The sequence below is a fragment of the Zalophus californianus genome, chromosome 11, assembly GCF_009762305.2.
Source record: "Zalophus californianus isolate mZalCal1 chromosome 11, mZalCal1.pri.v2, whole genome shotgun sequence".
Taxonomy (NCBI): Eukaryota; Metazoa; Chordata; class Mammalia; order Carnivora; family Otariidae; genus Zalophus; species Zalophus californianus.
Genome location: NC_045605.1, coordinates 68,555,674 through 68,569,841, shown reverse-complemented (window position 1 = coordinate 68,569,841; position 14,168 = coordinate 68,555,674). Strand labels below are relative to the sequence as shown.

At 37.7% G+C, this 14,168-nt stretch overlaps 1 protein-coding gene across 6 annotated transcripts in view; it reads left to right on the top strand.

The window, feature by feature from the left end:
* Window positions 1-1,472: 1,472 nt before the first annotated feature.
* Window positions 1,473-14,168, top strand: part of BTBD10 (BTB domain containing 10) — a 77,632-nt gene continuing 64,936 nt past the window's right edge. For 5 of the 6 annotated variants that reach the window (XM_027578626.2, XM_027578625.2, XM_027578622.2 and 2 more), the window contains exon 1: window positions 2,112-2,298. Coding sequence is in view for 1 of the 6 variants with exons in the window: in XM_027578620.2 (XP_027434421.1) it covers window positions 1,513-1,703 (191 nt within the window). In the remaining 5 variants the exon portion in view is untranslated. Of the gene's footprint in view, window positions 1,704-2,111; window positions 2,299-14,168 lie in introns of those variants that run through there. The other variant, XM_027578620.2, reaches the window with a different exon arrangement.

The window sequence follows — 14,168 nt, the reverse complement described above, 5'->3', positions numbered from 1 at the left end:
ACTTCTCTTGATTTGTAATCTTTTTGGTGCGTATCGCAATTGATATTGTAGAAGATTTTCATTAGGGGTCTGAATCTTACCTCATTCAGTCAGATAACATTTACAAATGATTGTGCAGTTTGTGATGATCTGAATCAATGGCATTACCTATTTAGACATATAGATGCTACCAATGCTCCCCATAGTAATATTTGATAGGTTAACTTTTTTTAAGCAAATGATGGTGATAGCTTTATTAGATTTTTAGACTTCCTTGCTTCTTCCCCTCCTTCCTTCCTTCTTTCCTTCCTTCGAATAACAGAACGAAATGAACTATAGGCCTCTCAAATCAAGGTAAAATGTTGTGATTCCAGTATGGAACAGAGTTTCCATATTTCATCTAAAATCTTTGCTGACATAATTCTTCCAATGTTTCCTGGAGATTTTCTGGAATTTGGACTAGGACTTATGAAGCAGAAGACCTGATTGGCCCACAGCAAGAACTACTGTTTGTTTTCCTATTAAGTGTTGGGCTTATTTGTAGGCAGGATAGAGTGAGCCAAATGAAACTATTGTAGATATAAACATATATAATAAATATGAAAATAATGTGTCTAAAGGGAGATTGGTGGAAACTCTATAGAATACCAGAGACTTTCTGTAGGAAATTATAGCTTCTAATTTGATATAGGGAAATGATTACTGTTTGACAGACCTCTCTAAATCTACCTTGGACCATAGAATTACCTCATTTGATTTTAGCTTACAGAAGAAAATTTTGACAATAAATCAAGATTGGTGAAGTTTTTGTTGTTTTGTTGCCTGAGGATTTTTTTGAAGTTTCTCCCTGAGAGTCCTTGTATTACAAAAATTCTGTTAGAGCACTCTTCTTAGAAATCCGCAAAGATTATTGGGAATTTCCAATTTAGCAGAATGTTGGCAATAATTTGGCATACTATGATAATAACCTCTGTTTCCCTTACGTCTCTGATACGTGAGTGTACTTAGAGGAGGAAGAAAATAGTCACTATCCTGTACTGTACAGCAAAACTCATCTTAGCATAAACCTGGGTTTGGAAAACACTTCGGTTATCACATGTGGGAGACTGAGAGTTTTTTCTCTTCCGAAATAAACAATGATTACAAGTTTTTCAAGAAAGTTCTTTCCGCAAGATCTGTTTTCATACCAAATTATTCAAACCAGGTCCTCTTGCTCTTTGCGTCCTCTGCTTGCAACGCCCCACCTACTCTTCCCAAAACTGGGGAAATCTTACTCATCCTAGATTCAACTCAAATGTCACCCGCTGGTGGAGGCTTTCCTCAACATGGCAGGCAGAGCTCCCTCTCTGCTCCTGCAGTTCACTGCGAGCAACCCGGTTTTTACGAGTATAGTGGGTTTACATTTTCGGGCTGGTCTCGGCCCCAAGGTGTGAGCTTGGAGAGCGGAGACCGCCTCTTCCCCCCTCCCCCGCAACCCCCCCACCCCGGGTGGATCGTCCAGCGTTTGACACATGGTAGGCTCAGTGAAGTTGGATGACTGAAACTCTGTTAATTGGCGACCTTCTGCCCACAGGAGCAACATGCGACCCAGGTTCCTCTCGACGTGGGCCAGGCGGCCCAACTGCTGGAGTTTCAGCTGGCACCCGGGTTCCCGCCAAGCCAGCTTTTAAAAACAAACAGCCGCGGACACCCGGCCTCCGGACTACCGCCTTTCACGCATCCAGGTGGGTTAATACCCGCCAGCGGAGCCCGCAGTGGCGATTTCGGAGTTTGCTCAATTGAGGGAAAACTTTTCCCTGAGCACTCGGGGTCTCAAAGCTATTTCTCCAACTCTGGGCTGGAGACGCTGTCCGTTTTTTTCTAACGGTGACAGGAAGTCGAAGGAAAAACGTGGGACTCAAAGGTTTGAGGGTAACTCTACTCGCAGCTACTCAGACTTGAGGATTGCCTTTCAACCCCAGGCTAACGTCTGTGAGAGTAGGCGCCGGGCACTCCGAGACCCCAGCCCCCAGGCACAAAGCCTAGCCCGAACCGCCGCTCCCTCAATTGCCCACACCCTTAGCGCCCCGCCCACTCCCGGGCGTCTAGCCGCCATTCTCGCGAGAACACGGCTAGCCTCGCCATTTCGGACTCCGGGCTCTCGCGAGAAGAGGGTTAAGAGCCGGCCTGTAACCTGCCCGGGCGGCTCTGCTAGTTGCAGCCGCTTTAGTGAGCACCGCCACGGACATCTCCGGAGGGATCCAATTGAGGAGGAAGCGGAGGTGTCCCTTGCCCCCGCCTTTGCCTAGGCCCTCCGTGGACACTCAAGAGGCACTGCAGGTTCGAGGGTGACTGGTCTCAGCTGGGGAACTCGGTGGGGGCGGCGCCGGAGGCTGGGCTTGGCTGGGCGAAGGAAGAAGGGGGCGGAGGGCGAATCTGGGCTTGAGCGCCGGGCTGCTGTGGCGGTGGTCTGGGCGTCCCAGACCCTGCTAAGAGACCGTGGGTGGGGTTCTGGGCTCCTGCAGCCGGCACCTGATTCGGAGAGGAAGGGGTGGGACTTGGGTTTTCTGGATGCTGTTTTTGGGTTGGGAGTCCGGAGGCCTTTCCTCGGGGATGAAGGCGCTACTACCCTCCTCAACCCTCCTTCCCAGGACTGAGCTACCCCCTGCCCCGCCCCTTTTTCTGTCACCGCTGGGCTAACGACTTCCTCAGGAGGGCGCATCACAATAAGGGATAGAGTAGCAGGTAGTCTCCCTTTGGGTGAAGAGTGAGACTCCAGTCATGTGCTGCGTGGTTTTATGCTGTAGCAGTATCACGTATTGTAAAGCTTTGTTTTCCCAAAACCTGCGCAGAAAAGCTGCCTATTTTTTTCTTCTTCAGATGCAAATCTCCTAACACCCTTTTTTCTCGTTAACGGGGTGCGGGAAGACGAGACATCATTTGGTAATTTGTTAGTGTGGGGGCAAGGAGACCATCCTTGGGTCTCGTAGGTTTCGTACAGTAGTTGTCAGTATTTAGAGTCCATGATGAAAAGTCACTAATCCACACTTGCTAAAGCTAGAGCCTCACTTACTTGTCTTTTGGTGCACTTAGCATATAAAAATTATTTTAAAATTTCTTAATCTTTAAGAGTCTTCATGCTTTTTGTTTAAATTAATCTCAACGAAACAACCCAATATATCGATTTTATTTGGACAATTAGGCATTCCCCACTCCCCCCCCCACAAATTTAACCAAGAATTTTTAGAAAGGGGGTTAAAGATAAATTTTGAATGAAATAGACTGTAGAGATTGGAATAAGAGGTCTAATGGAGGAATGCAACCATAAGGACTAAAAAAAAGTTTCTGTGCTGGAGACACGGTCCAGGACTGAAGTCCAAGCCTTGAAAAATGAGGACTGCAGTTGTCATTTGAATGTAAAGTCGAAAGCGGTAGAAAATCAAGCGGTAGACTTGATGGTGATTAAGACCTAAAAAGTGCGTGAGAATTATTTTTGGTGTAAATATGTTTTATAAATTTCCCAAAATTTCTCAGAGTTTGACCTATCTACTCTTGTTATATATAAAAAGAAAGTTAAGAGGGGAGAATCTGAAGCATGGAGTTAACATAGTGCTCAATCAGGAAGGTTTTTAGTGTCTCAGTGTTCTTGAGTTTTTTTCACCTTTTTTTTCTCACTCCCAGAAAAGCTTTCAGATTGGCTTTTTACCTTTATGTCACCCTTCACCAGTCTGAATTTTTTTCTTTCTTACCCTTTCTTCTAAGCCTTGTAAAAAATTTTTATTATTGAGTTGCAAACCAGCAAGATCTGCTTTGTGGTTTTTTACGTTTAGGTGACTTGGTGAAGTGTGAGAGTGAGCTGGAAAATATGCACCTTTCATAGGAATATGTTATGAATAGCAAATTCACATGCCTTCAGGTACTAGGCAGATGAAAATGAGTGAACTGCACTAGAGAGTTTATGCTTTATCTTAGAGGGACATCCGGTTATCACGTCCACCTGATTAGTGCCATACATGAATGTGGCCTAGTTTTCAGCCTTCTTAATAGAACGCAGGAAATCTAGATTTTTACTTGTAGTCTCTTGATTGTTAAAAATATTGACAACTACTTAAAACAATTAAAAATAACTTAATGTGGCCCAACCAAACCCAAGCCTATCAGTAGTTGTATCCTGCTTTCCAGTTTTGGACCTCTGTTATAGGTCAGAATGAATAAATTTTACAACTGGAAAAAAGATTTAAAGCAAATATGCCAATTAGTTTGGAATTTCAAACCTAGGAGGATTTGAGAAAAATGTCAAATTGAAAACAGTAGGTAAGTTTAATAGCCAAATTTAACAGCTTTGAAGTATAGTATGGCAAATGGAATTGGTACTTTTTTAATGTTTTAACTATGGAAACAAAGAAGAAACTTCTCAGTATTTATGGTTTAATAACTAAGGGTTCTGAGCAAAGCTAATTTATAGGTATCTTGTAAGGAAATTGATTCACCAAGAGGCCCCTTACTGTACTTGCAATTAATACGTGGAATTAAATTCAGGAGACCCTCTATAACTCATCTGTAGTTTTGAGTGTTTATTGGTTGCTCTGCCATCCCACATTGTCTTCCCAGTCATTGACTTTCACTGGAAGCAATATTAGTTTCTTGGGTTCTGTTCCTGGCAGATGGGGTGAGGGGAAGATGTATAGAAATAAAAAGAAATGGGATGGGGAGAGTGTAATGTGAAGACTCATGTTCCTCTTCTTTGCATTGTACATTAAAAAATTGAGTTAACTAGTTAAGAATAGTTATTTGGACTAAACACGGTGCATTACACATAGAGCTTAGTGATATTTGTAGAATTGAATCCCGTGGATTAAAGCACATTTACCCATTAGTGGGAAATACTTTAATCACATAATCCGATTCATATTTAGTTGGACTGAGGGGGATGGAAGTTTAGAGGTCAGACCAAGAAAGAAGTGGACCTTAGGCATATTGAAGGCAAGGTGGGGAGTCTTTGCAGGGGATGAGGGTGAGAGAGGAGACTAGGTGAGGGAGAGAGTTTTGAAAAGGAAGATAAAATGGTGAAGTACCCTTTCATCTACTGTGCAGTTTTACAAAGAGCTCTACCTTTTACAGTCAAATTTACCATAACTCATACAAACACTACAGAGGATATTGGTTTTTCATGCGGACCTCTTGGGTAGTTTGCAGACTTGATTTTCTTCCTTTTAACTCAGTCTTCTCAGGTCAGACTAGTCCATTATCTCTTCATCCAATCCCTCCTCCTCTCTATAGTATAGGAAGTGAAAACAGGAGATATGTATTATGTTTGTGAGGTGTTGCTGTTTGAAAGTTTTAAAATCATTCTGAAGAATCTGTTGTATACTGGTGGAGATTAAGGGGGAAACATCATTTTTCCCTCCCCATGTTTCTACCATGACTTGTAAAGTTACTCTTTGAAGTAGCTCTCCCTCCGCCTTTTTTTTTTTTTTAACCCCCAAGTGCCTTCCCAAGAAAGCATTAGGTGAAGTGAGGAGAAGGGATTGAGTGTGTTTTTGCTCAGTGCTTTTTGGTTCTGTTTTTGGAACTCCCAAGTTCTTAGGATGTACATTTTCTATTTGTCTGTATGGTAGATTTATCTGAGCAGGCTGGGCCCTATGAGGGAAAAGGAAATGGAATATCTACAAATCTAAGTAAGTTTAATTTACATTTGAAGTAATAGAAGCTTTTTTGGCCACTGGTTTTAGCTGTATTTTTATCTTTGTTTGACTCCTGTGTTTTGTTTCTTTGCTTGGTTATGAACCCACAGTAAGGGAGGAAGAGATACTTACAGGTGTTCATTAATGGAGGAAGAATTATTTAAGATTTTTTTTTCTTCTTTTGGATAGAATGTTTGTTAGGGTTCAAGCTGATGTTACATTTCTCCTCCTATGGCTTGCTCTGGTTTACTTTGGCATCCTTGAAACCCACTTCTTGCTAAGCAGGTAGCAATCTAGAGCACAGAGATGGAAGGCAATCAGAATTCAGAGATCCTCCCTGGGAGAGGATTAAGAGGTTAGTAGATGTTAGTCGTAGGTGATGGCAATACAGTGAGCTGAGTACTAGAAACAGCATGAACTTGATCATAAAAGAAGAAAGATTTTATGTGGAATACGAGACCTTATGTCACAGTAGATTGCTAAAGATCAGTAAGATGCTAAAAGATATCTTTGCCCGTCAAAGCATCTTTCTTTGCCCTTAATTACTAGTTTATATTTTTCTGTTTGAAAATGTAAAATATCTGGCACTTATTTTTGTCTTTATAGTTGAAATGAATTATCTATTAATATTTTTGGTCACAAATTGAAATTAACATTTAGTATTTGGCTGGGGATGAGTCTCATAGTCAATCACTGAAGTACTTGATTAGAAAGTATGAATAACACTTTCCTGAGGTCATTTTAAATTGTAAACATACTTCTCTGCTTGTAGTACCCTATTTGGGATCATTTAGATCTGGATTTAAAGCCAAATGTTAGCTCTATGAGGTTACTTAACCTCTATGAACCTTTGTTTTCTTACATGAAAAACGGGGAGAGCGCACAATTGTCATGAGTTTGAGAATGAAATAAAATATGTAAAAGTGCTATGTAAATAGTAAAGTGAATATCACTTCTTAGCACTTTGTTCTGTGTTTATGCTCAGAAAATAGCCAGTGATCTTGAAACACACCCATCAGGTAAATTTACTTCTACATCCAGCTATCTCTTTTGGAGGGAAACAGGTTCAAATGGCTACTTACAGCCTTGCCATATGACACTTCCACTAGGAATTAGAAATGTTTTTTTCTTTTTCTTTATTCTAGTCAACATTGAACAATAGAAAGCTCTTTTCCTTGCTTTTCATGTTGGCATCCATTGACTAATAGCTGGTATTCTATGTAATTTGAATGCCAGGTAGAATAGTAGCAAAAAGAGAAGGGAGAATACACTGGAGAGATGGTTTCACATTTTTAAAAATCATCTATTGGGATACTGTTGTTTACTTCTAAATGTAAAATTATTTTTATTTGGATTGTTTCCCTTTTGTTTCTTTGACTGTTAACTGTTATAGCAGGTGAGTAGGATATTATCCTATGTTTATTATTTGTAGATTACATTAAATCTCACCTTAAAAATAAGCTTTAAAGTTCACATACCTCAGAATATGAATCTGAGATTTCAGGTGCAAAATTATGCAACAAGTATTTTTATAATTTTCTTATTCTTGAATGGTCATACAAATAGTGCTGTATTATTTTAAAGGTAATTATTTCATTCAGGGCAGTGTGCTTTATGGAATGCAAGATTGAATTTGATGTTTCTTACATCTAGAGAGCAAACACAATCTGCTCTGTCCTTTTGGTTCCTCATTTGTTAGAGTTTTCTTAAAGAAGTTCCTGTAAGATGGTAACTGTGGAGCACTATTGTTTCCTTCTTATTGAGTATTCCAAATTGCCTGAGTTTCTCTTTTGAAAAAGAAAGTCAAGTTATTAGAAAGTAGTGGAATTATAAAACCATAATACACAAAGTACTTTAAATCATTAATACTCTAATTTTTGGAAGAGTAGATTAAACCCTCTTACCTGATTTTGATAGAAGTTACTGGCTGGTAGTAGGGAAGCTGAAAATAGAATATAGATCTGCAAGTCTCCTGATTTTGAGTGGTTTATTTCAGTTATCTCCCTAATGGGCTGTATGTACTTCTGGGATTGTATGGAAAACTTATTTGTTGTGCCAGTTGAAGGAATAAATAGAACTTCCATTTATATATATTTAAAATAATCCCTTTTTCATTACCATTTTTTTTGTTTAGTATATATTACTGGTAAGACAGTATATATACATTATTTATATACATGTATATATGCAACTGTTAAGTTAGTTGAACTCAAAACATTAAGGGAGAAAGTGTCATATTTTAGAAGAAAAGTGGTGTGACATCTTTGATCATTGCTTTCATTTATCATTCATCAATCAGTGAATGATATTTAACAGCAGTCTTGAACACTTGTTGGTTTTGAAATTGTAAGAGTACTTTGAAAATTACTTCTAAAAATATATTTTTTGGAGTAATTTCTTTCTGACTATAAAACTATAATGCATTGCATGCAATTTGGGACATTAAGCAAAGAGCAAGGAAGAAAAAAAATGGCACTGTAATCCCGTGGCCCAATGATAATTGCTTCCATCCCCTACCCCCCCCCCCCCAAATTGGGATCATTCTGTGTGTGGTGACTTTAAATTTTTATTTTGAGAAAGTAAAAGAAAATTTGAATGATAGAACAGATACATAGATATAAAAATTAACATTTCTTTCCTTCTCTTTTCACTCCCCTTCTATCATCAGAAATGCTTTGATGAACATATTTTTTAGGATAAAGTTAAAAATAGGGGTTCTGTGCCAAAGTGTATGATACCCTGCAAGTTTTACAATTTATATTCCCACGAACTTGAGTAGTCATTTTCTCTGTACTTTAGCCATCACTGTTTGTCATTAAAACCAACCAATCAACAAACCTTTGACAATTTGATAGGTTAAACATCTCAGATTTAACTTGGGTTTCTTATATTACTACTGAGGTTGAATATTTCCACTTTTTTGGCCACTCATATTTTTTTTTTTTATAAATTGCTAGTTCATGAACTTTGCCCATAGTGTTGAGGTATTTTAATATGGATATATAAATATTCTTATGTATTTAAGATTTTAATTCTTTATTTTGTATTGTAAAACTTCTTATAGTTTTTCATTTCTATTTTATTTGTTTTAATTTTTATGTGGTCTAACCTAATGCTTCTTGAAGCCTGTGTACAATCCTAATTCTGATCTCTAATGTTGTTTTCACCAGTTTTTCTTGAGCATGTTAGCATAAATTGGCTGGCAGCACATTCCTGTTTCTCAGACTAGCAGTCTGTCTTGATGGTGTTTTTCCTTGATTTGAGGCTTAGAAATTCCTTCCTTATTCTGAGAGTCAGATAATTATTCACTTATATTTTCTCCTTGATTTTTTTTTTTTATGGTTTTATGTTGTACTGTGAAGTTTTTAATGTGGAATTTGGGAGAGATAAAACATGAAGAAGGAAAGGATCTTCTCAAATAGTTAAAGTAGTTAATTGTTTTGGAACCTGTCTATCTAACCTTGAAATCTGTCTATAACCCAGCTATCTTTCTCTCAGTGATTTGAAATGCTACCACTAACACTTTTATTTTTTGGGTATAGCATTTTGATGGGTTGTATATTAAATTTGAGAGACTGTATAGTATGGTGGAAAAAACACTGATTTTGACTACAGAGATGGGTGTCTATGTCTTGGTTTATTATTCATTATATGATGTTAGGTAAATAACATAATCCCTTTAAGCCTAAGCCAATTTCTCAATTTTTTAAAAAGACACCTCTTGTCTTAGAGGATTGATATGTGGATTAGCATAGATAATATATATGAAAATCCAACTTATTATCCAAGGTTCCCTGAATTAGGTGCATCTAGAAGACCCTGTGCCTCAATCCTACTTGAAAAATCTCACTAAATATTTTGCTAGAGTTCACTTAATGCTGAAACATATTTAATCTACCACCGGTCTGGTAAACTTCCCCAAGGAGGATGGCTTTGTCTTTTTCTTTCAAGAACCCATTTTGGTATGTCTTGGTTATTACTTACTATTCTAGATGGAGGTATTTAATAAGAGGTGAATGAATTTGAGTGACATGGCAATCCTTTTTATTGCTACTAAATCTGCAATTACATTTATAATGGACATCTACCATTTATTTGAATAGAACCAAAGAAACATTAAATGGTGCATTTTAGAACATGGTAGTAGTAGGCCTTTTAATTATTTATTTAGAATATATAAAATACATGGTTCAAATATCAAAACTATATAAAAAGAATACTCAAAAGTCTTGCTTACATCTGTATTGGTTTCACCCCATTCCCTGTAGATAACCATTTCTATTAGTGTTTTGGTTATCCTTCTAGAATTATTTTTGCAAAAATAAACAAATATATGTATATTTGTATTTATGTGTATGTATATATTTATATTTATTTATTTTATTTACAAAAGGTAACAAACCGTGTACCGTTCATCCCGCCCCTGTAGATAACCATTTCTATTAGTGTCTCGGTTATCCTTCTAGAATTATTCTTGCAAAAATAAATATATTTATATTTGTATTTATGTGTGTACATATATTTATATTTATTTAATTTATTCACAAAAGGTAACCGTGTACTACTTGTTCTTCACTCGTTTTTCCCCCCCACGTAACAATATATCTTGGATATTAATCCATAAGAGCACATGGGAATCTCCCTTATTCTTTTTGTTTTGTTTTTTTAGAGATAGCGTGCACCAGTGAGGGGGGAGGGCCCCGGCAGTGGGAGAGGGAGAGAGAAAGAATCTTAAGCAGGCTCCACGCCCAGCTTGGAGCCTGAAGCAGGGCTCACTTTCATGACCCTGAGACCATGACCTGAGCCAAAATCAAAAGCCAGATGCTTTTTTTAAAAATTTATTTATTTATTTATTTATTTATTTATTTATTTATTTATTTATTTATTTATTCATGAGAGTCAGAGAGAGAGGCAGAGGGAGAAGCAGGCTCCCCGTCTAGCAGGGACCCCGATGTGGGACTCGATCCCAGGACCCTGGGATCACGACCTGAGCCGAAGGCAGACGCTTAACCATCTGAGCCACCCCGGCGCCCCAAGAGCCAGATGCTTAACAGACTGAGCCACTCAGGTGCCCCTCCCTTATTCTTTTTTATTTTTATTTATTTTTAAAATTTTTTTTATTTTTTAAAGATTTTATTTATTTATTTGACAGAGAGAGACACAGCAAGAGAGGGAAAACCAGCAGGGGGAGTGGGAGAGGGAGAAGCCGGCTTCCTGTGGAGCAGGGAGCATGGCAGAGCAGGGAGCACGATGCGGGGCTTGGTCCCAGGACCCTGGGATCATGACCTGAGCTGAAGGCAGACACTTAACCACTGAGCCACCCAGGCGCTCCCCCCTTATTCTTTTTTATATATGTATAGTATTGCATTGTGTAGATGTACCACATTTTATTCATTTAGCCTTTGCTGATGCACATTCAGACTGTTTTTAGTCTTTTGCCATTACAAATAAGGCCACAGTGAATTTATTTTGAATATTTTGATTAGTATTTGTGGAGTTGTATCTTCAGGACAGATTCTTACAAGTGGGGCTGGTAAGCATTTGTATAATTTACATATTGCAAAATTATTCCCCATGGGGGTTATATCATTGTTTTTCATTAGCAGTATATGAGAATGCAGAGAATATCTGGTTTTCCACAGTGGTCAAAATTGGAAGTGATATCTTGCATTTTTTTTATGAGTTGGGTTGAACATACTTTCATAGGTTTAAGGCCCTTTGCCTTTATTTTTCTGAGAATTTCCCACGTCTTTTGTGAATCCTCTATTTTGGAGGGGGGAGCTTATCTTTTTTTTTCTCTCTTTTTAAAGAGTTCTTTATATAGTAAAAAGTATTTAAGTTTTGTTATTTCTGCTGTTTTTTGCAATATTGTATGATTTCAACTTTTACATTTAGAGAGCTGATTTTTTGGAATTTATCCTAGTATTTGTGAGGTGTGGATTCAGTTTTATGTTTTCACAAATGTTTGTTTATCCATTTGTCCCGATACCACTTATTAGTGTCTGTCTTTTCCTCAAGTGATTTGAGACACTACTTCTTTATCATACATCAAATTTTCTTATGTTTTAGGGATCTGTTTCTGAACCTTTTCTTCTCTTCTGTTGGTTTGTCTATTCATATGACAGTACAACTGACATCTAGTTTTTGAAATAAGCCTTAATCTCTGAATATATGAAAATTTTATTTTATTAAAGTTGAACACTACCTGTAATATTAGACACAAAGATAAATTGTGTGTATGTGTGTGCAGGTATTTTGTCTCAAGGCAAATTTTAGATTCCTTAATCTAATAAAAGATTCCATTTAGAGGAAAATAACTTTTTTTGGGGGGGGAGGCGCTGATCACAGGAAGCACAGCTTCCAACTGTGCTGGCATATATGGTAGTTAACGAGCTACATACTGCTCTTTAAATTTAGATTAATTAAAATGGAAAATTAAAAATTTCCTCAGTTGTAGTACATTCTAAGTGCTTAATAACCACATATGGCTAATGGCTACTTTTCAGACAGTGCAAAAATAAAACATTTTCATTATAACGCAAAGTTCTGTTGGATAGCACTGTAGTCTAGAACTTGAATCATACTTAGGGTCTTTTCTGGCCTATTGAATTGATGGCAGATAAACAAGCAAAAATCTGAAAGGAATACAAGGTTATGGTAATAATGAACAGGGCAAAATGGAACAGCATAATAAAGGTTATATAAAGAAAATATGTAAAAAAAAAAGAAAATATGTAACTTATTTTAAAAGCCTCACAGAGTAAAAAAAAAGAAAACATTGTTTAAAATTATGTTTAAGGGGCGCCTGGGTGGCTCAGTTGGTTAAGCGTCTGCCTTCGGCTCAGGTCATGATCCCAGGGTCCTGGAATCAAGCCCCACATCGCATTGGGCTCCCTGCTCCGCGGGAAGCCTGCTTCTCCCTCTCCTGCTTGTGTTTCCTCTTTTTCTGTGTCTCTCTTTGTCAAATAAATAAATAAAATCTTTAAAAATAAAATAAAATAAAATTCTGTTTAAGGGGTAATGGAGGAAAAAAGAAAACATTGTTTAAGAGTCTGACTTTGTTTAAAGGATGCTGGTTCTTAGGAGTTGAATGTAATCTCCTTTGTTTTAGGCACTTCATCAACTTATTGGACATTTGCGTTATATTAAATTTTATCTCAAGGTGATTTGTCTCAATTGAGATGCTTCCAGTTTTGAAGGCAAAATGTGGTCATAGAAGAAAAGGAAAAAGGAACATACGCATAGAAAACAAAACTTAAGAGTTTTTTAGAATATAAAAATCGTGTCTTTTAGTGAGTTTTAAGAATTTAATACTGTAAACAGCATCTAATTCTTTACAGTGCTATCCATGTAATGCAGGTAATTAGAAAATGGGTAACATGGAAAGATTTTCAAACATTTATTGATCTAAGATGGGATAAAACAAAAAAATGAAACATTTCTTGAAGTGTTAATGCCTTGAATAAGAAGTCAGCAAAATTTGAATAGAAATTCTATAAAGTTAGTTATCTCAGAGATTTTATCTGTGGGTCACCTCTGGAAGATCAAGGGCTGAATGTGAGTTGACTTTGGAAGTCTTAGGTTTTGGTGGGATTAGATAAGGAAGCCCTTTAAAGACAAAGTTCCCTACTTTTGATGGGAGTTCCATGCAATTTTATTAAATCTGTGAGTATCTCTAGCAGTTAGCAAAATGCCTGAAGAGGTGCTAAGGACTTAATGAATAGATTTTTTTTTTTAAAGATTTTTATTTATTTATTGAGAGAGAGAGAGAATGGTAGAGAGCATGAGAGGGAGGAAGGTCAGAGGGAGAAGCAGACTCCCTGCTGAGCAGGGAGCCCGATGCGGGACTTGATCCTGGGACTCCAGGATCATGACCTGAGCCGAAGGCAGTCGCTTAACCAACTGAGCCACCCAGGCACCCTTATTTTAAGATTTTATTTGTTTATTTGACAGAGAGAGAGGAGGCGAGAGAGGGAACAGAAGCAGGGGGAGTGGGAGAGGGAGAAGGAGGCTTCCCGCTGAGCAGAGCGCCCAACTCAACCCCAGGACCCAGGGATCATGACCTGAGCCGGAGGCAGACGCTTAACGACTGAGCCACAGAGGCGCCCCATTAATGAATAGATTTTGAATAAAAACATAAATCGATTAAATTTGATATCATGGAGCTAGTTACACAAAATTTAGTCACATATAATCTAGTATAAAAATATTCTGAATGAAGTTCTCAACTTTATTTACTTGCCTTACTTTTACCTCAGCCAGTCAGAAAAGGACAAGCCTTGACACTTGATAGTCTTCTGTGAAATTGATAGGCAGCTTTGAGGAATATCTTGGGGAAACTTACAGGTCATTTGATAATATTATTTAAAATGTTTTCAAGGATGTTTCTTATACTTTCCCTCCTTTAACCCCACTTTTCTTAGTGTATATTTCCTAAGAGCAAGTATTGGTATTTGAAATTGAATTGTTATAATTTTTCACATTTGAGGGTGGGATTCACATGATTGCTGCTGTTTACCATAATTG